Here is a 25905-nt window from a genome sequence, read left to right as displayed (position 1 = left end):
CACTATTCTTCTGTTGCTCCTCTTCCTTCTCCTTCTCCTCCTTTTCTTCTTCGTTATATTCTTGTATATATCTTATTTATTGTCTATATATCTTATTTATTGGTAATACAAAATTCTGATTTTTTTCTTCATTTTTAATATGTAAATAGTATAATATCATTTTATTATATTAATTCAGGACCCCACTGGAAATAAGCTTTCGAGCTTTCGTGGGACATCCTGTGCAAGCCTGTTGTTTAAATGCTACTGTATAATATGTTATGGTGACTTAATTGCCAAATAAAATCAATCAATCAAAGAGAAGAGGTAACATTTCTCATACATCCTGTGTTTAAAAAATACCCCACCAGCTTATAACACAGGAACCCCATTGCCCTGCATGTTATGTCAATGGGAGGTCAGGTGGGGAATCTGAAAACCCAATTTCAGATTTTGGGAGAGCTTCAATTCTCTCGTTTAAACTGGGGGTGGGGTTCATTTGACTGCTGATAAGGCCTTGCGTGTAAGTCAATGGGAACTCAAGTGGGGTATCGACACCCCATTTTCAGTTTTTGGGGAAAGTTAAGTTTTTCTCGTTTAAACTGGGGTCGGGGTCGACTGCAGCTGCTGATAAGAGCTGAACAAACACCGCGCTGGAAACCACAACATCTCTCTCTCCTCTCTCTCCCTCTTCCTGGCCGTATGAAGGTCACTTCTCCTAAGGTGGATTATCTGGGAGAGTGTGTGGTTGTTTACTTAAGGATTACCATTCCTGCTGATATCGGGATGGGGGGGGGGGCAGTGAGAGAAGCTTGGAATTTGAAATTGGGATGTCAGAGGAGATCTGTTTTTAAACACAAATTTTCGTAATTGGGATAAAATAAGTCAGAGCAAAGAACCGGTACTAATGAGATAAATTAAAACATTTCTCATTGGCGATCCGTGGGTCACGGCATTGGGGAGGCACCAGCAAAAATTGTGAGTCACTTAATTATAGAGTGCGCAAAGCGCACTCAGTTGCCAGGTATACTGACCTAATAAAAGACATCTTTAAGTTAGGACAACTCATTAAAGGGATATGTATCTCAATAATGCGAGCGCGAAGCGCGAGCTAAAAATTTTTTGATATTCAGACCTATAAAGAGACATTATAATCAAATTTTTGTAATAATGAAAGGTACCTGCCTCGCTTAACAATGTGAGCGTGAAGCGCGAGCTGAAATTTTTGCATATATTGACCCCAAACTGAGATTTTAAGGACTATACTTTAGGAAATCATTAAGAGTATACAAATCTCACCATAGTCATCTCATGCGAGTGTAATCATGAATAGCTTACGCTTCTGACTAATTAAATATTCGAAGCGCGAGCTGAAAATTTAAATAATTCAGACCTGAAGTGGGGCATTCTAAGGCTTGTTGGGAGAAATTAACTAGGACCATACGTATTTCATTAACCAAATGATGCGAGCGCGAAGCGCGAGCTGAAAACTTTTGATATTCAGATCAGAAAAGGGACATTTTAAGGACTGATTTTAGGAATTCATGAAGAGCAGACATATCTCACCAATCCACTAATGCGAACGTAATCACGGACAGGAAATGTTTCATATATATGAAGACCTTAACATTGGACAATCACTTTAAGTAGTCATGAAAAAGAAGCGTATGTCGCTACATAAAACAATGATAATTTGAAGTGCGAGGAAATATATTTCGTGTATATTGACTTGAAAACGGGAGGTTTTAGTACAAAAGGAATATCTATATCTCATTAAACAGACAATGCGAGCACCATAATGAGACATAGGCCCTGAGCAAATTATGTTTATACAGTTATGATAAAAATGTTTCTTATGTAATGTAACAACATAATTATAATATTATACAGATATTGCCTACCTAGAGTTTGAATATAACATTTCCTCTCCCCGACGGAGTTATATTTTTCCCGAGGGAATATATTTTGCCCGAAGCGCGCAGTGCTGAGGGAAAATATTATCCCCAGGGAAAAATATAGCTTCGGAGGGGAGTTGAAATGTTATTTATTAAAACGATATTTATTAAAACGATATGACCTATGACCTACGATATGACCTATGTAAAATTATACCTATTAAAACGATGTAATATAATGTTATATTACATGGGTTATGTAGATTCGAATCAGTGATAGGTCAATACGCCATCACGTGACCATAGCTGCGAGGATCGCATTTGTTATATTCTAGGTTTTGACGTCACTTTAGGGAATATACTGCGTTGTATTTTCAATTGCGGCGTTATTTTCACTAAGGTGACGTCACTCGCTGCATACAGGTTGCGTAACAAGGTAGTTTATATGATGTACGCGCTTATGTTAACGCGTCGATTGCATGAAGAACGTGCTTGATGTATTTTCCCCAAAAAAAATCTGTTATGACGTAGATGGATCAGAGCTGTAGCAAGAATTTCGGGTTTGAGCCAGATGATGAATGCAATTTCTGATGGCGAATCCACATAGACTATATAATATAACAGATATTGCCTGGTCTATCGTTTTAATAAATAACATTTAAACTCCCCTCCGAAGCTATATTTTTCCCTCGGGATAATATTTTCCCTCAGCGCTGCGCGCTTCGGGCAAAATATAATCCCTTGGGAAAAATATTACTCCGTGGGGGAGAGGAAATGTTATATTCAAACTCTAGGTAGGCAATATCTGTATAATATTACATAGGTCATGTAGATTCGAATCAGTGATAGGTCAATACGCCATCACATGACCATAGCTGCGAGGATCGCATTTGTTATATTCTAGGTTTTGACGTCATCCCAGGGAATATACCGCGTAGTATTTTCAATTGCGGCGTTATATCCACTAAGGTGACGTCACTCGCTGCATACAAGTTGCGCAACAAGGTAGTTGATGTACGCGCTAGTGTTAACGCGTTGATTGCATGAAGAACGCGCTTAATGTATTTTTAAAAAAAAACTTTTATGACGTAGATGGATCAGAGCTGTAGCAAGAATTTCGGGTTTGAGCCAGATGATGAATGCAATTTCTGATGGCGAATCCACATATACTATATAATATAACAGATATTGCCTGGTCTATCGTTTTAATAAATAACATTTCAACTCCCCTCCGAAGCTATATTTTTCCCTCGGGATATTTTCCCTCAGCGCTGCGCGCTTCGGGCAAAATATATTCCCTTGCGAAAAATATAACTCCGTCGGGGAGAGGAAATGTTATATTCAAACTCTAGGTAGGCAATATCTGTATAATAGTTAATGATATTTTCTTCTTTCCAAATACGTTTCTCTTCCTTTCTCCCTCTTTTTCTTCTTTTCCCCATATTTTTTTTGGGGGGTTCGCCGATGGGGGGGGCATGGGGGGCAAGTGCCCCCCCCATCGGCGAACCCCGTAGTTACGCCACTGAATGGACTTTATCCCGAAAAAATATCCCTGCTGGGTCTCAACTTCCCATAATAGACATTCCTTGGTCTGCTCTCTCGGTCCAGGGAGTCTTTACCCAGTTCATCTGTCATTGTATTTTGACAATAGAATCATATATCAGTCAAGGGAGGTGAGAGACAAATCATCTTAATGGTCAGTGGCGTAGTGAACCCAAAATTTTGAGGGGGGGCAGAAAAAATGAATCAACGAAGGGGAAGAAGAAAAAGAAAAAGAAGAAGAAAAAGAAAAGAAGATGATGATTTTCTTGGGGATGCTTCAGCACCCCCACTTCCCGGGCCATGATTATCAGTACATTATAACCACATATAATTAACAAATAATAATCATCAAATTATTTTGATTGCTTAAGGACTTTATTCAAAATCCATTCTTGCAGTCAAAAGAATGATTGCAAAGGTTACAATGTATATTCAAGATAGAAATCAATGGCATAATGGTTAAATGTATGATTCAACATGTTCAAGTCATAAATAGCAAAAAAAAAACAGAATTGTTAAGATTTTAGTCTTTTTCTTTCACATCTAGGCCTACGAGTAGGTAAAATGATTTGAAGAAAGAAACTTACACTTCATTTAGAGTGCAGTTAGCTGTTGAATTTTGAAGATAAAAATATCACTTCTCGAAACTTCCTTAGCTAATTTTCTGTTTCTCAATCAGGGTCAATTACCTATAGGAATAACGACAAATCATTCCTCTGACGATTTTTATTATTTTTAATTTATCTTTTTTGGGTATACCATATCAAAATGAGTACTTTCTAAAGTTTCTTGTCACAAAGGCAGTAACAATGTAATTAAAACAATAAAATCCAATTAATTTTGACAAGAATCTTCTATTTTTCAATCTTAGGAATTCTATTACACGCCCCCTTTCTGTTGAGGTTTGATAGGAATCTAGTGCATAAGCGTCTCCTTAGTTTTGCATACATAATTAAAACCAAAAGAAACAACCAAGTCAATTATTAAGTTATGTTCTTTTACTTCGATAAATAAACAGTAAAGATAAATCATAAGTTATCGCACAATACAAAATGATTAACTTGGCGGGTTTATGCATGAGATTTTGATTTCCTTTGAAGATTGTTGCTAAGTTTTCTCCCAATGGCATTAATAAATTACATAATATATTATGATATAATATAAAATGACATTATAAAAATGAGAAGGCAACAGCTGTACACATTCAGCAATATGAATGTATCTCTTTGGATATCTGAATACTATTTTGATAGAAGGTTGTACCATCCCTCTACTGTTGGAAAAAAAAACATTAAATGAATCAAATTAAACAGTAAGATGACCAATGGTATAATAATATTATATATATATATATATATATATATATATATATTTTAACAGTAAAAAGTTGGCCATTCTTTCCTGGTTTTCTCCTTCCCTCCACACTGTCTACTTGTCTTGTCTTGGGTTAAGTCGGCAATATGCAGACTTGATTTACTCCGCCAACTTTATTTTTTTCAATGTTAAAATATAATTCAAACAATACCGTTAACTACGTGAATCGCACAGTAGTTGTTACTTTAAACATTCTAAACAAGTGTTCAAAATCTTAAACAACAAATTCTAAATTCAAATATTTAATTATAAATATTCTAAACACTTGTTTAAACTGTTTAAACAAATAATGTGCGATTTACATAGTAAACTGATCCATCCAGGGCCTTCATCTCTATTACCCCTTATACCTTCCTGTGGCACCAAGTTAAATAAGAATTGATGCTCTGTCTATTCCACATGTTATCTAAATCGATTCATTATGCTCTGAAATTGGCAAGAGCCAAATCGCAAAAGTTTACAAAACATTTCAACAAATCATTAAAATATTATAATTTTCATGTCAACAGCACAAATGACCAATAAAAATTTCATATAACATTTTTTAATTATTACATTACCGTAAATACTATTTTCTTTTTTATAGATGCTTATACAATATACACACACTTGGATGCATAGACGTCAATAATACAAAAATATATAATTATATTGATGATGTAGCCTAATGACCACCGCGCACCTTACGATTGATCTACGGTCGTTTTTTGGGGAAAAAATTAATGTTTGATGTAAATATTAAAACATGGAACATACTCTGTAGGCCTACAGAATTTTTATGGTAGTCGTAATGAAGTAATAACAGTCATACAAAATGTATACAGATTCAATCCAAATTGGATATCACTCTGGGGTAATTAGTGGCTTATTGATCATAATTATTTTGATATCAGTATTCTAATAGTAACTCTGAACATCAAATCATATCATTATTATAAACATATACTATTGTTAATATAAAAATAGCAATGCGCTGATCCTTCCGTAAATAGACTTGTCGTAACGTGTGCGGTGGCTGAAATCAAAGAAGAATTTAGTACTGCCTAGACTAACTAGCTGGAGGTAAAGAAGTTGCTGATGATGGAACCTGCGGCGAATAAAGATATGCAACAGAACCATCTGAGATTTCTGGTGGAGGTGGTGGAGGGTATGATACGGATGGGGGCGGCGGTGGGTAGGGATATGCTGAGTTATAAGGTTGACTAGGAGGTACAAATGAGCCTGTAGAGGATGGCGGAGGGTACAACGCTTCCGAATCCGGCATTTGCAAGGTCGAAAATTTTCCGATGTCTTCGTAAGCTGGTGGCGGAACGTCCGGTAAGCTCGAGTTTGGATCACCCAAATGAGTTAAAGCTAACTCCCCTGTATCCTCTGGAGGAGAATCGCCCGATTCCTGAGTTCTATCTCCACCAGTAACATCTAGTGTAATTTCTGTTCTTTGGGTGGGTACCGATGGGGATGATTCGTTCTTCCCCTTTTTAAGACAGCAATGGTAGAAAAAGAACACCCCTGTTAAGCATCCAGCAACGATTCCAAATATTTCCCAACCAGAAAGACCGCTACCTGTGTACAAAACGAAAAGATACAGCAGAGTTTAGGAGTGATGCATTCACATAATGTAATACATATGGCTATAATTTTACAAGGGCATACATAAAATATAAACATAAATAATAATAATAATGATAATAAGTAATGATGGTGATGTCGTATTAAGCACATACACCGTCTGCAGAAGACGCACATGGCCCTGCACGCAGCAACGATTCATTTGGATAAACAAACAAACATGGTACCTGTTCCCTCGCCTTGATTGGTGCCGGTTAATAGCAGCAATTTCATATAGGGTCATGCGTCATGAGGTCGCCCCCTTTTGCGTTACATGGTGATTTTTGCTTTCGCGACGCACTTTCAAATTTAAAAACATTTATCTGACAAAGTATACACCCTATGATAGCCAAAGTATACATTTTCTGAAAGGAAATTGCACAAGGAATCCAAATCTGCACTAAAAAATAACATTAAGTGTAAGGCAACAGTTTTACATGGACTTGAATAGGGAAATTCTCTCTTTTTTTTTAATCTCATGGTTTTTGTCATAAAATTTTGTGTAGTCCCCCTATGACAAAAATAATGCTATATTATGACAGAACACATTCAGACCTTTCTAACAATATATAATTGTGTAGGGTTCATGTTCAATTAATGATCTGAAAATTGACCCTGAGTTTAGCCAAAAAAAATCATGCGTTTCAGGAATCGTATACTATATATCAGGTGTTATAATGCTTGCAATATCAACATTTGTTGGGTTTTCTTTGCCTTGTACATCAGAATTTATAGGTTATTAACATTTTAAAAGGAATTGATGGAACATGTAGGTACATAAACAATTCAAAGGAAAAGTAACAATTGAAATATAAGTTACACAATTTGCTTACTGAGGCTCTTATTACAATGATTTGCCAAGTGATGATGACATGCAAGAGACAATGTCTATAGGTTCAGGAGTAAAGACTGAAACAAGTTTGCAGATGCTGTATGTACAAACATACATAAATTTATATGACTACTGCAGCTTCATGAAAGAACTTTCTAAAGTGCAATTGCACACATTATATCCACATAGTCTGTGTTTGATAGTTTAAAGCCATGGCGGGTTTTGATGAGTTCAAAACCAAAGTATAGTATGCAGTTATTTGGTATGATAGCATTTGAGGTAGGTTATGTCCATTTGAAAATTTCACACAGACACTTATTGTTTAATGTCAGTGTGTGTATTTAGTGAAATATCTTTATACATGAATGTGTAATAAGACATCAGTGAGGATGTACAAACTTGGTGCTTTTAAGAAAATAATGCTAAACCTTCTAAAATTTGTAACACATTTTCTGGATGTTTGAAGGTCATTGACCTTTGACAGTTAATAATTTGGATGATTTGCCTTAATACTAAGCAGTATTTTCATCCCCTCAGAATTGTTGGAAGTGTTTTTTTATTTGTAATTGATGCAAGTTTAGTGCTAACAATAACTGTCATTCAAATATGTGTCAATCTGGAAGAAATGTCAAAATTAAGACATTGCAAATTTATCAGATTTTTATGTTTCAACCTTAACACATAGGTCTATGACATGGCCAAACCTACTTTTCAATCATTAGACAGTAAAGTAGAGTATGTTAGCTTTAATTTGATACCAAGTTTGTAGGTTTAGGCCAAGTTTTGACAAAAATATTGATGTTTTCCCCAAAATTGCGTTTTCCCATTGACTTTGTACAGGCGGCGCCGCTTCCGGAGGCGCCGCTTCCGGCACCACCCCTCATCACCTCTGGTGTCCTGACTTGAGAGCTATAACTCAAGTTCTATAAAGTCTACAGCAATGAAACTTTCCAGGCTATTGCCTTATTAATTCAGCTTTAAAATGATACTAAATTTGTAGGAATAGCCTCGATGGTTTTGAAAATAATCAAGAATTACTATAGCACGAAGCCAAATTGTGGAACAGCACCACCCTTTTTGGGGGGCGAGCTCATGACGCATGACCATAGATATCAGAATATCCAAAACTCTACAAGAAAATCCTTACTCGATAGGCCGTGACACTCTACGCCAACATCTTCTGAATGTCCGCAGTCGTGTACTCCCCAACCATCATGGGTGCAATAGCTGAGCTGACCCTCGTCCCCATTACACTGTACGCTGTCCAACCAGATTGATCCTGTGGCCTCTTGGTAGCCCCTAATGCTGGTGGTGAAATACCCCTCACCTTTGAATCCAAGTTGTTGGCAGACCACCCGACTCTCTTCCAAGTCCCATGTGTCGTCACAGACAGTACCCCATTGGCCATCGTGAAAGATCTCCAAGCGTCCCTCTGCGTCGTTCGGACCGTCCACCAAACGCACTGCCCCTTCCGTGGCTAAAAATTAGAATCGTCATAAATAGAAGTACAGTTAAAAGTGTTACATTTAAAACAAAGACGGACGTCTAAAAATATATGATTTAAAAAGATGTTTCGCAGATTTGCAAAAAGAATCCTGTTCACAGCGTGTCATCAATCATATTCCAGTGATAAATGGCAATAAGACATAAAATTACTTATTAAGAGTAAAAGGGAATCTTCCTTAATCCTGTGTCAAATTATTTGGAGAGTTATGCTTTTTTCACTATGTGCGTATCAATAAGTTTACACTTTGAAAAAGTCCCCTAATTAGGGATAATTTTTCACAAATTTCATTATAGGCTTTGGACTCATCTTCTAGTTGACAGTTAACTTTTTTCGACAGAATCTATTGTTCATTTTTGTAATTGGCTTCCGCAGAAATGATAAATTTCAACTATTTTGGGAAAAGGCGAAAAAATGAAGTGACCGTGCTGTATAGTTTTATCTTTTGGAGGCCATTTCGGGTCAGTGGAACCAAAGAAATTACATTGTAACATTTTATAACAACCTTTCTGCCTGAAAGGTCATTTTAAGACGGGGCAAAAATAACTTTTACGTTGTTTGTTCCAGCTGGATCTGAGAACATAAAATGATACAAATCAGTATGAACAAAATTTCTTTCTAGTTATCTCCAGCATTTATCTTTATTGAGTTTTGTCATTCAAAGGTAAATGCCAGTTTTGGTAACGATATCAAAATGAGTTCATATAGAATCCAATGAAATGACCACCAAAGTGTCTGTTTGTATACTTAAAGAATATGTGCCAAAGGATTCTGGAAGAAATTGTGTAATTGAATAAGAACAGGATTCGGGTCAAGCGTCTCGCACGACATTCAAAGCAATAATAATACACTGTCCCACTTCTGCTTATCAGTGTTGGTGATCTTCAGTGTGAATATTTTTCAGCGTAGATTTCAAGATTTCATAAAGTTTAGTTTATGTGACTGTACCAGATCTAGACCCTCGATGATATACTGACAATTAAGCCTGGTTTTACAGACTTTCTCATGAAATCAGTGTTTCTGCAACTACTGGCATTTCTCTTTAAAGGGGGTTTATATTTCATACTTCATATCCACCTGTTTCTCCTATTATTTTATGCAACTCACTACAACAATGGAAAGCAGATATTATTGCAATGGTCTGGGCGTGTGTAGGGGGGGGGGGGGCTCTAGGGGAGATATTTTGCCTGAGGTAACAAGTTAAAAAGGAAACAGATATCTTAAAATCAATCTTCTTAGCTAAAGCCCATATAAGGTCTTTAATATTAAAGTCTGATTTTATTCATATAACTATTTCAAGTTGTGCGCAAATCATTTTTCACAAACTTTTTAGAAGTGGTGCTCACTAAAGTGGAAAGATTTTTCGACTATAGGCCTATCATTATTTGTTTAAAGCGACTTATACCAATATCATAAATGTGTAAAATCCTTTAGGATATTAGATATATTTTATTTTATAAAATTATGAATACTTCAAAAATGAAAGTTTAAACTATTTTGTGCCCTGTTTATCGTGAACCCATGCTATCTTTACCCCATACTAAATCTTTCCTTTTTCTCAAAGGCTAAATTTTCTTCACAACCCCAGCTAAGTAAATACTGGCTTTTCTCAAACAAAATTACTGTTGGCCTAATCCCGGACTATATTGGTAGCCATTCATGACTGCTTATCTCTGATTGAAAAACAAGGCTGGTTCCCATCCGTTGACCATGATTTTCACAATTCCTGGCATATTTTTAGTTCCCAAATCACAAGACCCTGTATTTTACCCTTGTAGCTCCCCCCCCCCCCCCCCCCGGACTCAGTTACTAATAACAACATCATGCTTGCTGTTCTTTCCTTCAGGCTCAATGCAGTGAGGGAGGACTCATGTTAACCCAGAAGTCAAAAGATTTCTGCAGGGCTTTTTCGGCGCCAAAATGTTAGCCTAAGTTGAGAAAATGAAAGATTGGCATGGAAACAAAAAGGTGATGCAAGTAAGTGCCGAATATTTGGCAAAGACATTCAGAGATACCTGAAACACACCCCCATCAAAATATACAATTCGAGTGACCCAAGCCCACTGGACGCTGGCTCCGTTGCCCCTATAGGATATGCACTGAGCACCGTCCTAGACTTGACCAGGATTCTTTTCTCACTGCCATTCTTAACTCTGGACTATTATACTCTTAGAACCGCAACTAACCCCGCTGTCATAAAGGGCCAATCCTGTACTGTTGTTGGGGTGATAAGCCCTCTTTGCAAAACGCTGTGAGAAAAGAAAGTGAGTTAAGCATAACTCCTTACTATAAGTGGGGCTGAACTGCCATTTAGCCCCATCTACAGTATATGATTATGGCAATTTGTGCCAGTGAGAAAAGCATAGCATTGAATAATGATCTTCGCTAAGAAAAAGCCCGGTGAAAGAGAATGACTGAGAGTAATTAACAATGTATACGGGATAAAGATGCGTATTAATTAGCGGTTGCTATCATATGCATATAGTGAGTGTGGTATATGTCTATGTTGAAAATATTCTCATCTGTCTTAAAGGACTTACTGTATGTCTTTTTCCTGTGAGAACGTTCTAATCAAACAATAGGTTTGGATGGCGAACCACTATTGTGTGTATAAGGCTGCAAGCAAATGGCTAGACCCCAACTCTCTGTCTGAGCAGAACTTTCCAGCGCATTCAAGTCAAGTTCTGATTGATAAAAAAAAGTTACTCGCAAAACAATAGGATACGTACAAGCAGATACCGCACAGCGTACACCCGCATCCTCTGAATGGCCACAGTTGTGGTTCCCCCAGGTGTTACTCGGGCATTGTTGGAGTGTCAGCTCACTGCCACTACACTCCATGTTATCAATCCAAATCCTTCCAACTCCTTCCCCAAAGTAGGCTTCGGAGAATACTTCCTCGACTCCAGGATAGCCCAACTGTCGACAGACCACTGCACCATCGTAAGTATCCCATGAATCATCACATATAGTACCCCACTCTCCTGAGTAGTAGATCTCAACACGCCCCTCATTCGACGAAGAGCCGCTGACTAGTCTCAGCTCGGATTCTGATGAACTAGCTGAGAGATTTGAAAAAAAAATATGTCTTAAACCACGTGACTTAGTCACTTTACTACCTCAATTATTTTTTGGCACATATACATTTATTCTACTTTAGTTAACACAATTACACACAAAATTCAGTCAAAATCCACAAAAACCTCTGTGAGAGATTTTCCTCTTCAGTGAATGATACAGAGTCCCAATCAGGAAATGAGGGTTACGTCTTATGTCACGTTACAATTCCTTGCCCATACAGGATTCCTTTTAAGTTACAATGGATATATTTTCATTCTTCTCTATCTTACCTTTTATCTTACCTATTCTTCTAAATCTTAAAAACTTCACCCTTGAAGATTCCTCCAGGTGAGTGCCCTAGGCTCAATTCTCGAAGCGTATGTAACAAGGCCTACAGATTGCAGAGTCCTATTTTCCCAAAAAAATTACATCACTCAACATTCTCTGCCTTTCCAGCCACGTAAGATATGCACATAAAATAGAAAATCCTCGTCAAAGGAAGTTATGACTCGCTCGAAATTTAGATTTTATATATCAAATCACGAATTTGATACCAAAACAAATGTTTGATTGTTGGAATCAAAAGTCTTTAGAGCAAGGAAATTTTCTCTGTCAGATGAAAGAGATCTTGTTCCTTAAATACTTACAAGAGCACCTGACTCCTGCATCTTCCGAATGTCCGCAGTTATGAACTCCCCATCCATTGCTAGAACAAGCAGACAGTTCATCTTCCGAGCCACTGCATCGCAAATCATCCAGCCAGATAGTTCCAGACCCTTCCCCAAACTGACCTCCTTGGTATACCTGGTCGACTCCGGAATAGCCTAATTGTCGACAGGCAACTGCACCATCGTTAATATCCCATAAATCATCACATATAGTACCCCACTCTCCTGAGTAGTAGATCTCAACACGCCCCTCATTCGACGTAGAACCGCCTACAAGTCTCAGCTCGGTTTCTAATGAGATAGCTGAGAGAATAAACAAAAGCAAGTCTTTACCCAACCTGATTAGTTGTTTCATGTAGAAGACAATGATGACAATCTCTATATAACAGGAGCCTAACACTAAAACTTTCATCAAAATAGGATGAAAAATAAGAAAATTATGACATTTTAAAATTTCGCTTTTTTTCACAACTCAGTGATATGCAAATGAGAGAGTCGCTGATGTCCTTGATCACTCACTATTTCTTTTGTTTTTTTATTGTTTGAATATTATTATACATTATTTCAATTTTTACAGATTTGACAAGAAGGACCCCGTTATTAGAAAAAAAAAATACTAAAACAATATTAATTACACATAATCAGGGAGGAATAAAACTTTATTTCACATGACAAGGAGTAGTACATTAGAATAAATCATATTCCATGTAATGAACATAGTGCAGGCGATGATGCAGTCCCCTCATTTGCATACCGACCAGGATGTGAATATATCTATTACGTGAAATTAAGCAAAAATTTTAAAATGTCATAACTTTCTTAATTTACATCCAATTTTGATGAAATTTTCAGTGCAATGCTTGTTTGATATTTCTCTTTTTACTCGAACCAACTTTTTGTAGTGGTAGACTTGTCCTCTAATTCTTACACCCTTCTTACATATTATAATATTATACTCTTCAATCTTGAATAATGCTTCTGTTCAGTATCCTTACTGTAATTCTTAATGGGTGATGAAGTTATCAATTGCATAGTCGTGTGATTTTTTAATAAGTTTACTTATCTGGTTTGATCAGGCCGGGCCGTTTCATAAAGCTGTTCATAAGTTAAGAATGACGGTTGATCCTTTAATGTGGCAAAATGATATTCACCATTAAATGTTCATTAGTGATTATAGTGTACGAAAGATTCACCATTCGAAATTCTTAAAGTCATTCTTAACTTACAAACAGCTTTATGAAACACCCACCAGGTAAATATTTCATAAGCTAGATAAGAGAGCTCATAATCGGGATCTAGATAAAGCGGTATAAAGAAAATCTGATTATGACAATATGGAGTTCTAACTTTAATTTAAAAAGAAAAATCACCGTAAAAGGAAGTTATGAATCGATCGAAATTGAGATGTTATATATCAAATCATGAATTTCATACCAAAATAAATGTTTGAATGTTGGAATCAAAAGTCTTTAGAGCAAAGAAATTTTAATACTTACAAGAGCACCTGAGTCCTGCATCTTCTGAATGTCCGCAGTTATGAACACCCCATCCATTGCTAGAACAAGCAGACAGTTCTTCTTCCAAACCAGAGCATTGCAAATCATCCAGCCAAATAGTTCCAGAACCTTCCCCAAACTGACCTCCTTGGAATACCTGGTCGACTCCAGAATAGCCTAATTGTCGACAGGCAACTACACCATCGTTGATATCCCAATAATCATCACATATAGTACCCCACTCTCCTGAGTAGTAGATCTCAACACGCCCCTCATTCGACAAAGAACCGCCTACTAGTCTCAGCTCGGTTCCTAAGGAGATAGCTGAGAATATAGAAAAACAAGTCTTTACCCAACCTGACAAATGATACCTTATGCTCATTTTGTTTTCTTTTCAAAGAAAGACTTCATTCACTTTTTCTCCACAAATCATATAAACAAATGCAATATGCATGTAATACATAACAAATATATTATGATACATGTATAGCAAACCAGAAATTAAAAGAAATTTGATGTGCCTCGATCCATCAATATCTACAATAAACTTAAGTTGTTGTATATTCATAATGCGTTCTCACTCATGTTTGTATTTTAATTTCTTTTGAAATCACATGCATTTTATAAGTATTTGTAAATTTAGTTAGATCCTTCTCCATGAAATATCTGTATGACAGGATTTTCACGTCACTGAAGACTCCAATATTTGTTTTAAACTCCCAGGAAATAAACTTAATTCTTACACCTTTATCTTAAACTATTCATTCTTGAAGAATGGTCCAATTGGGTATCCTTGCTGTAATTTTCAAAACGTGGCAAGATAAACAATTGCAGATTCGTATGATTGTTCACTTAAACCCTTATCAGGTTCAGGTAATTGTCATAAGCTACAGAAATATATATATGACTAACACAGCTCATAATCAGGATCTTGAGGCGGTATAAAGAAAATCCTTAATAATTATGACATCATTGAGTTCTTAACTTTAATGATGAAATTAAAAAAGAAAATCATCGTCAAGAGAAGTTTATGATTCGCCCAAAATTGAGATTTTATACATCAAATCATGAATTTGATACCAAAATTAACGTAGCTTGTTGGATCAAGTCTTTAAAGTGAGGAAATTTTCCCTCTGTCGGATGAAAGAGATCTTATACCTAGGGATACCTAGGGAAGTTTCTGAATGTAGGCATGTTATGCCTCTGTACATATTCAGTTCTAGGTTTTTCCTCAAGATGGCTGGCTCACTTCCGGATACAGGGCTTTCGTAGTCATATTTTATTGGCTCATTTTTCCAGCATCTATCCAGGGCAGCTTCAAAACTGTGCACACTTGGGGCAGTGACAACATCATTATTTAGGCTATTCCATGTCATATTCTAACATAAAAAGAATTCCTTTATTTTGGAGTCTTTGTCCTTGGTATGAACAATTTTTTACTGTGACATCTGGTATGTTCAATATATTTTTCTTCTAGTACTCTAGATTAAGTTCTGTACATTGATCATAACTATTAAAGTGTTTATATGTTTCAATCATATCACCCCTAACTCTTTGATACGCCAGAGTTGGGATTTTTAACTGGTTAAGGCGTTGTGGATAGGAAAGTTATTCCTTAAATACTTACAAGAGCACCTGAGTCCTGCATCTTCCGAATGTCCGCAGTTATGAACTCCCCATCCACTGCTAGAACAAGCAGACAGTTCCTTTTCCGAACCACTGCACCGCAAGTCATCCAGCCAGATCGTTCCAGACCCTTCCCCAAACTGACCTCCTTGGAATGCCTGGTCGACTCCAGAGTAGCCTAATTGTCGACAGGCCACTTCACCATCGTTGGTATCCCAAGAATCATCACAAATTGTGCCCCATTCTCCGGAATGATAGATCTCAATTCGCCCCTCATAAGCTGACGTACCGTCTACAAGTCGTATGCCCCCCTCTGATCAAGGTATAAAAGGACAACATTGAAATGAAAAATAAGAAACCACTAACATAAACCCTACCGCTACGTATAATATCCCACAAATAATTGGACATAAAGACCCGAATTCACAAAGGAGGTTTAAACCCCGAGGGGGTTTAAACTACCAAAAACCAGGAGCTAGGTTTTTCGTGAATTCGGGCCAATGACGGAAAGACATATAAGCGGGGGAAAGAGGGACACGCCCCCCCCCCCCTACTTTTCAGGAGGGGACGCGCCGGGGACGCGTCTTCCCTAAAATAAAAAACAAGAAAAGAAAGAAAAATAAAGGAAGAAAGAAATGAGAAAGAAAGAAAGAAAGAAAGAAAGAAAGAAAGGAAGGAAGGAATTGATTGATTGATTTTATTTGGCCAGTCACCATAACATATATACAGTAGCATTAAAACAACAGGCTTGCACAGGATGACCCACGAAAGCTCGAAAGCTTATTTCCAGTGGGGTCCTGAATTAAGATAATAAAATGGTTCAATTATAATATTTACATATTAAAAATGAAGGAAAAAAATCTGAATTTAGTATTACCAATAAATAAGATATATAGACAATAAATTAGATATATACAAGAATATAACGAAGAAGAAGAAGAAAAGAAGGAGAAGGAGAAGGAAGAGGAGCAACAGAAGAATAGTGGGGACGAGGAGTAGAAGGAGACGGAAGAAACTGATAACGAAGGAAAATAAATAAGGAGAAGAACAACAGCAAACACTGTGACGACAATAACAACACGAAGAGGAGAATAGGAAGAGATAAAAGAAATAGAAAGAATAGAAGAAAGGACATATTGAAGCTTCAATCACACTATGTAAAATACACATAATACCTGGTAGAGAAAAGAAAAGACCTAGGTCAGTATTCAGGCTAAATCAACCGTATAACATATCATTTGCATCTTCTTTTTGACTCTCAAGTGAAAGATATTCTTTCAATTTCCTCTTAAAATGCAAAAAGTTTCCTATTTCCTTTCATATAATTGGGAAGGGAATTCCAATGTTTTATAGCAAGGAAGGAAGGAAGGAAGGAAGGAAGAAAGAAAGAAAGAAAGAAAGATAGAAAAAAAAGAAAGAAAGAAAGAAAGAAAGAAAAAAGAAAGAAAGAAGAAAAGATAACAACTGAACAGCTGACACAAAGAAATGATTAGAATAGCGAAAAATGAGTTTTTAATATGGAAAAATGCACAAATTTTTAACCCGCTACCAATGCGATTTTGTTCAGAAAAACTTGACAACCAACAAAAAAAGTCTTTTTGCACCAAAACTTTAGGACAAATCTCTCCATAATAAAAAAAAAATAATAAATATCCGTTGGCGGTGACTCTACACCCATGCTTCCCGGGGCGAACGGGTATTTGTTAATTAATTTCTGTGCAATGTTGCAAGAACGAATAGTAGTGAAAAGACTAGAAACGCAAAAATATTCAAAGAAAGAGATTTGAGTCTGACTCTGAAAATGCGAGCAAATTTCCAAGCTCACACTACGCTAGCTCGCATTTCCTCATTTTCCCTTCTACAACCCCCTAATTTCCCAAACTGAGGCAACTCGGTTATTGTTCATCACAGTAAGACTTTGTTAAAACAGTCCGGAGATTGGCACATACAAAGTTCACAGAATATAGAAAAATGCATGAAATAAACAAATAAGAAATATCAAAATAAAAAAGAGTACGATTAAATATTGCAATTCAGATTTATAGCATCGTCAGTGATGATTTTTTTTTCTTTCAATCTTATTAGTTGTTGCTTGGAGCTGCCAGGGGCTTTGCTTCCTGGACCCAACTTCCACCGTGGGCTTCGCGCTACACGAAGAAGAAAAAAATAAATAAATAAAATAAAAAAGATTAAGGAGAAGAGAGCAAGATGAGAAGAAAAATAAATGTGAATAAAATAAGGGAAGGGGATAATTGGAAAATGAAAAAATATCGGGTCATTACATACAAATGAAAATTTCGCTCACATGCACTTCTCGCCGCATTCCGAGATAATCTGCATGCTCACTATGATGCCATAGAACTTTGATATATCAAAGTCAATAGTGCACAGATTATTTTGCTCGCGATTCGAGTTTCCATGATTGCATTTTGTTCATGTTTACAAAAAGTACTGAATATGAAAAAAATCAGCTAGCGCTACGCGCTGGCATTATTTCACAGGCAAATTTAGTGTGATATGTATTCTCTTCATGTATTGCAGAAAACAGTGATTCAGGTTTTACCGTTTCAAGTCAGTATTTCACTTATTTTTCATCCCGCTCCTCGCATCAACTTTTAGTAGAATAGAATAGAATAGAATTTATTGACCCTTCCGGGGTATGAGAGTACAACACATTTACATGAACGAGGTGACGAAGTCCACCCCAACATAAACTTTATTTGAATAAAACGAGAAAAATTCAACAAACATAACGCTGAAAATTTCATCAATATCGGATGTAAAATAAGAAAGTTATGGCATTTTTAAGTTTCGCTTCATTTCACAAAACAGTTAGGCCTATATGCACATCTCGGTCGGTATGCTAATGAGGAACTGATGACATCACTCACTCACTATTTCTTTTGTATTTCATTATATGAAATATTTTTATTTTCTCGTCATTGTGATGTGAAAAATGAAGTTTCATTCCTCCCTGAACACTTGGAATTCCATTATTTCAACATTTTATGCTTCAGGCAAGGAGGTCCTAATCGTCAAATTGGCCCGGGGGGGGGGGGGCCACTTCCATTCACGAGTGGATACCATGCGCGACCATGGGGTCTCGAAAAGCACCCTAAACACGTAATTTCCATATTCCATTATTTCAACATTTTATGCTTCAGGCAAGGAGGTCCTAATCGTCAAATTGGCTCGGGGGGGGGGGGGCACTTCCATTCACGAGTGGATACCATGCGCGACCATGGGGTCTCGAAAAGCACCCTAAACACGTAATTTCCATATTCTGAAAATGCACCCCTTAACAAGTATTGGCGTGTGAAACCCTACCCTTAACAAGTATTGGAAACAAAACGATACTCTTGGCAAATATTCCCTGAAATGAACCCCTAAACAAGTACAGGAATGTTTTATTGTTACGGGTCCTTTGGTTGTCGGCTTTACCTTATTTGGTTTAGTACGACCCCACCTTCTACACCTCGCGCAAATATAGGACTCTAAACACGTAGTGTTGGGGCAAAAAGGACATCCTTTATAAAACATTTTAATTTTGTTTTATCATCCCCGCAAATTCGACCCTAAACACGTAATTTTCTAGTGAAATAGATACCCTTTTTTCATTATTTTTGTGTTTTTGACACCCTTTTCACGTTACGTACGTAACGTGCCCTATCGTGAAAAGGACATCCTTTTTACGTGTTTTTTGGGTCGCGCATGGTATCCACTCGTCAATGTATGGCCCCCCGGGCAAATTGGTAAAAATTGAAATATTGTATAATTCAAACAATAAAAAAAAATAGTGAGTGAGTGACATCATCGACTCTCTCATTTGGATGTAACTGGCTCGTTCATATAACTATTTTGTTAAAAATAAGCGAAATTTTGAAATGTCATAATTTTCTTATTTTACATCCTATTTTGATGAAATTTTCAGCATTGTGCTTGTCTGATTTTTCTCTATTGATTCAAATCAACATTTTTCTGAGGTGGACTTGACCTTTAAGGTATGTTTAGTTAGATAGCAATTCTGTTCATGATAATCAAAAGTGCTCAGTATGTCCAAATTTTAGGTCGGATTACCAAAATCTGTTAGCTCGCATCAATATATATACCCCAATACCCATCCCCTTAATGGTAACAAAACAAAAAGTGCTTTAGAACATCAAATTTTGGGTCGCATAAAATGTTTAGTTTATTCTTTTCATGATTATCCAAAGTGCTTAGAATGTCTAAATTTTAGGTCAAAATATAAAAAATGTTCATATCAATTGTTTAAATAGATACTCATCTGTGGCGTACCTAGGATTTTCCATAGGGGGGGGGGGCAAAAACGTCCGCCAAAAAAAATTGACAAGCAAAAAAAAAAAAGGGTCTTCAATCTCGTCAGGGGGGGGCTGGGATACGTCCTTTGCATGGGTTGTGGCTCGTCAGGGGGGGGGGCAGACTGCCCCCCCCGTAGGTACGCTAGTGATACCCATCGTGTTCATGGTCAAAGGTGTTTGAATAGAATGTCCTGTTTTGTGTTGGAATATCCAAAATTTTCAGCTTGCGCTACGCATTCGCGTAAAATGTTTAGTAAGACTCCCATCCTGATCGATTACCCAAAGTGCTTAGAATGTCAAAAATTTAGGTCAGGCTATGAAAAATTTTCAGCTCGCGCTTCGCTCTCGCATAAAAGGTTTACTAATATTTATATACTATTCTGTTCATCATTCATGTCCGGGGGCGCCATTTTTCGAAAAGTATACACAATGGCACCAAAATCAGGTAGGGCCCACGGGGTGGATATCTCATCATGTTTGTAAGAAAAACTAAGATACACTTAAAATTACAGACTTAAGTGTAGACTACCCCGTAAACAAATATAATTAAAAAACAGCTGTTAGCAACCGACAGTGAAAATACGGGTGAAAGTATTTTTTCAGCCCCTCCCCCTAAATTTTATGCTTCCGCCGCCAATGCGGAAAGAGTATGGTAACATAACTCACATTGATTTATTTCCTCTTGTATATAATTCCATAGGATCGATATTCCGAGATCTATTTATTTCATTTTTTTCAGTAAGCCGGAAATGAAAAAAAAGGGTTCCTCAATCCGAAAAGAAAATAGGATTTGTTACTCCGAGTCTCCGACCAAAGGTCGTAGATAAGGTTTTCTCGAAAACTTTACAACCTTACTTCATTGATGGACGAGGTGGGTGCTGCAAGAAAATATTTAGTTTAGTTTTGTTTACTCCAACGATGTTGTAGGACGAAGCCTGTTCATCGACCAAAGTATATTGCTGCTCTCCTTCAGACATATTTGCAATCAATTGCAAATATTCGGTTGCAATCTTACAATAATATTGATAGATCGATTTTAGCTGTAGCAAATCAGATTACACTCATTTTTTCAAGGAGCAAATTGGCAATCAAATGCAAACTTGCAATTAAATGCAAGACTTGTGATTGATTTGGGGACCCAAAATAGACTTGCAATGATCAGAAGTTTCTTGCAACACCCCCATAAGAAGCGTTTGGGATATAACAAACCTTCTCTTGGCGAACCTTATAGATTAATACTAATAACCTATGAGAAAATGTCAAATTGGTAACACATTTTATTATAGACCTGTATACATTTTTGGAATTCCCTCCCTATTAATGTTAAATCGGTTAAGACTTTTACACAATTTAAAAGAGTACTAAAACAACATTCAAAAAATGTCCCCACTCTGTAATGTTAGATATTCTTTCTAATTTCATGTGTATCGTGTAACCATTTAGTTATGATTTATTTAATCAACTTGTTTTACATTGTTTCATCATATTTTGTTGATGTCAAACTTATTTGTACTTTTTCATATCTTAGGTTTTACGATTCATGAATCTTGTATTAGATACGATGCATTTATATAGCGCTACTTAAAAAACTGATTATTAGTATAATTCTCATACTAATGATCGTTTACTCAACCTGTTTTACAATTATTTCAATCATATTTTGTTGACTGCGTAAATGTTTTTCATGGCAAACTTATTTGTTTTCGTCTTTTTATATATTAATTTTTACAATTTATCGTGTTAATTTAGTGGTCTAGACTTATTTGATGTAGTTTGTAGATTTCTATAGGTGTTTCTTCATAGATGTTGTCTTCAATTACTGATGTAAGGACCCTATTAGAAGCCATCTCGGCTTTCATGGGCAATCCTGTCAAGGTATACACTTCTGTTCATATTTTCTTGTACTTGTTCACAGTTACCTGACAAATAAAATCAATCAATCAACCATGGAATATCGAACCTTGGGGAAAAAACGAATCTTCGGAGTAACGTGTTATAACCACTTATAAGGTCTTCCAAGTTGTGAACGTACCCAACACCACACTTTTTTTTTTACAAAACAATAGACAAATATTTTTCTACCTGAAGAAAGATTCGTCATTCCGATGATTCGATATAGACCGAAAATGAAATAAGGTTCATTCTACCCCGCATACTACGAAAATAACTGATGAATTCTCCGGAACTTACTTCATTTATAAACTATCAAACCTTCAGTATATTCTGCATTGATTCAAGGACGTCCATTAGTGAAAGGCTTTCGTTCGTTTCAAAACGTTTCGATTGGTTGTTTGGATAACGCTTCTTATTTTTTTTTTACTATTTTAAAAACCAATATAAAACTTTAAAAAAATTTAAGGACCTGAACGTAATAACTCAACAAAATCTTAAACGTCCTGTGGAGGTTCTGTGGAAGTTTAAAAAAAAAACTTTAAAAACCGCCTGTAACGTTTATAAAACATTCAGAAAAAGAAAAAAAACATTTCACGAACTTTTCCGGAACGTTTAGGAAACCTTCAATTTCCGTCTACAACGTCCAAACACCTTGTGAAAACCGTTCATAAAAATTACAACAAAATAAAAATGGAATATGTATTATATTTCTTCGAGTATTGAGTGCTTTACCTTTTTTAGTCATAATAATCATAATATACATACAGTAGCTGACCGTGACCCAGCGGAGACAAAGCATTGGGGGCACAGCATTGTTTGTGAACACTGTGCCCCCCCCAATGCTTTGTCTCCTCCGGGTCACGGTCTGCCACTGTATACATAATACTATACTACTACTACTACTGCTACTACTACTACTACTACTACTACTACTACTACTACTACTACTACTACTACTACTACTACTACTACTACTACTACTACTACTACTACTACTACTACTACTACTACTACTACTATGACTACTACTACTACTACTACTACTACTACTATACTACTATGACTACTACTGCTACTACATCTACGATATATTATTATATACTACTACTTCTAAGTCACATAAACTAATTTTTATTGCCTGTAGAGATTTGATTCCTTTAATAGTTACTTCATTATACATTTTTTCCTGTTCTCCTGCAGTTGCAATACAAAGTTGAGTATTAAGCTATACAAAATTCTTTTTCTCCTCCTCCTTCTTCTCCATCTCCTATATACTACTACTACTACTACTACTACTAGGCCTATACTACTGCTACTGCTGCTGCTGCTGCTGCTACTACTACTACTACTACTACTCCTACTACCAGGGGCGTAGATAGCGGGGGGGGATGGGGGGATGCATCCCCCCAGAATTTTAGGTGGGGGGGATGGTGTGTACAATCATCCCCCCCCCCCAGGTTTCTGTGGGGGAAGAAGCAAAACTATACAGTAATAAAGCAATGAATGCTAGTTAAAATCAATCAATAATAATAGCAGTAATAATCATAACGTACAGCAATGACAAACATGATCAAAATTGGACTTTTATTCAGAGTCAATCATCTTATATGCATTTACAACTTGCAAGTTTTAAGTAATAACAACTGTCTTGCGTCGTCATATACATTTAAGGATCGTTATTCAGAGTTTCACCAAGTACATTTCCTTATAATAATTATGTATTTGCAAAGGAGATAAGTTCAAATATTTCATTACAGATTTAAGAAAGTGTCGCTTAATCACTCCCTTTCAGAGCAATTGCTTTCATAACACATTAACACTGTTCAAACGAATTAATAAGAAATTACCTATACACATACACTGACCCTTTTCCCTGCTGGCCATGTCCTCAACCCCTACTTTGCAAAGGAAAGGTGAAAATTTTCAGTCTCTAAGGAGCGAATTAGTAAATGAATGATTTTGGAATGAAAGTGCAAATTTTGGATGGCCTCAGTGATATCCGAGGTTTTTTTCACTCAATATTTTTGGCGCAATGTATTTTGGAATTACTTATACCAGTGATTTCTGTACGTGCGCAGTCTTCTAGGTTTGAAGGTTATAAACTGTTACATTTCCTTACCTATGTTTTTATCATAATCATCATAACAAGGTACATAATAAGAAATGAATCGAAATTATAACAAGTTACTATCTATACAGTTTACTTCCGACAACCCGGTGAGGTTTATTTCATTTCCATACTTATTTCAATCAAGCCTTTGTAATCATGGTAATTTTAAACAGAGTGTGCTTATCATTTTAGTGTCCGCATATCTGCACGTGGATAAGAAATATAATGTTGAGCTGTTTTTATTTTACCCCTATTACTATAATTGTAATTGATATTTTTTTTAGTTATTTGGCTGTTTATTTGTTTATTCCTTTAGTTGTTGATTCATTCGTTTGATCATTAACAATATCGCTACTTTTAAAAGAGTATACTACTATACTAGTAAAATAAGGAATATTAGTTATTCTAGATCATGTTTAGCAGGACTGTTATGACCAAGATGATAACTAGACATCCGACAAATGACATTTCTCTTATGATCATCTTTACTCATTGTCATTAATCAAACAAAAGATTACTGCCATGAAAACTGTGCAAGGAAGTTTGTTTATTACTGGATGCCCTGTTTATTGCTGAAAGCAAAGTGATTAAAAGACACACGAGATAATCCATGAGGCAGATCGTGTTATTTTGTTATCTTTAACTCGTCTGCTTTGGCCCATGATATTTTGTTTTTATCGAGTACGTTATCTCCTTCATTCTTTATATTTATATATTAATTATATATATATATATATACACTTGGTGAATGCTATCCTTGTAAAGAAGAGTGCTCGATGTCTGTGATGAGGCAGAGCATGAAATAAAATAAATAAAGTTACACAGATAACGTGTGGTTCATCAGTACTTTATTGATTTGCTTGTAAAGAAGAGTGCTCGATGTCTGTGATGAGGCAGAGCATGAAATAAAATAAATAAAGTTACACAGATAACGTGTGGTTCATCAGTACTTTATTAATAAAGTACTGATGAACCACACGTTATCTGTGTAACTTTATTTATTTTATATATATATATATGTATGTATATATACATATATATAATATATATATATATAATATGACCCAGCTAGGAGGGATCATCCCCCCCCCAGGTCTAAGGACCTGTCTACGCCACTGCCTACTACTACTTATTTACTACAACTACTGCTACTTCTAACACTACTACTACTACTATCGGTCATTGGTGTAACAAAAACTGCTCATATACTGCTGCTGCTTCTGCTAGAGGCTATACAGACAGCAAATGTATACGTAAATCCCGACGTAAATGTATGTCAGCAAGAGGCCAATGATGGTCGTGATATACATGATATTAAACGGCAAGATGGCGATGATCTTGATCTAACTGCGGGACTAACTGGTATACTTTTCCTTTTAAGATTCTTTAAAAAATGGAGAGAGACATTATATTAATCAACATGTATTCATGTATCAGATGTCCATGCTTTCTCTATGGCTTCGAAGCGACAAAATATATATTTAGGTGTTTTACAAAATCTACATATGAATGATATAGCCTTTATAGGCCTAACCTCCACAGGGGATGGTATGTAGATAAACATATTTGAATGTGATTCCAAACTTTCACCAGAAACTAGATTGATATCATACCAAAGTCTTCATGCAATTGGAACAGCTCAGTGCGTATTATAACGAGTATATACACTACACGGTAAGAAGAGTTTGGCATATGATTACCGATTTCGAATGTCATATAATATACATACCGTATTCCCCCTGAGCAAGAACTGCAACTGTTCCAAATAGTTTAGAAGATGAGGCGAAGAAAAAGACAGTAATAATGGTTGAGAGTTTCCTTAACACATCTTCATCCATACTCCACTTCAAAGTGTCACTTCCAAAGAGAGTCTGGTCTATATTATTGCGTGTATATACCTGACGTGAAGGTGCTTTTTGTATTCGGGTTTGGTGTACAATAAATCATCAAGACAATCACAATACGCACGACGATATATTTACACGGGATATTACACTGT

General features: G+C 36.2%; 1 protein-coding gene across 1 annotated transcript; it reads right to left on the bottom strand.

Annotated features, from left to right (window-relative positions):
* Positions 1–4177: 4177 nt before the first annotated feature.
* Positions 4178–25905, bottom strand: LOC121407864 (deleted in malignant brain tumors 1 protein-like). Its single transcript, XM_041599095.1, has 7 exons — positions 25636–25905; positions 15586–15897; positions 13959–14282; positions 12438–12765; positions 11464–11792; positions 8378–8707; positions 4178–6353 (listed from the first exon to the last, which is right to left on the bottom strand). Exons 1-7 carry the CDS (start codon positions 25742–25744, stop codon positions 5839–5841), a joined length of 2247 nt encoding a protein of 748 aa, XP_041455029.1. The 5' UTR covers positions 25745–25905; the 3' UTR covers positions 4178–5838.

This window comes from Lytechinus variegatus, chromosome 2, assembly GCF_018143015.1.
Source record: "Lytechinus variegatus isolate NC3 chromosome 2, Lvar_3.0, whole genome shotgun sequence".
Classification (NCBI taxonomy): Eukaryota; Metazoa; Echinodermata; class Echinoidea; order Temnopleuroida; family Toxopneustidae; genus Lytechinus; species Lytechinus variegatus.
Note: the sequence above shows the minus strand (reverse complement) of the source record. Positions and strands in the feature narration are given on the sequence as shown.

Bases quoted from the DNA above. Each gene is read 5' to 3' on its own strand.
- LOC121407864 (XM_041599095.1), bottom strand. From the start codon at position 25,744: ATGGATGAAGATGTGTTAAGGAAACTCTCAACCATTATTACTGTCTTT. The intron at 15,898-25,635 runs GTATGTATATTA...TACCTTGATCAG, and splicing joins TCTTGCTCAGGGGGAATACG to AGGGGGGCATACGACTTGTA. The intron at 11,793-12,437 runs GTATTTAAGGAA...TCTCTCAGCTAG, and splicing joins GGAGTCAGGTGCTCTTGTAA to TTCATCAGAATCCGAGCTGA.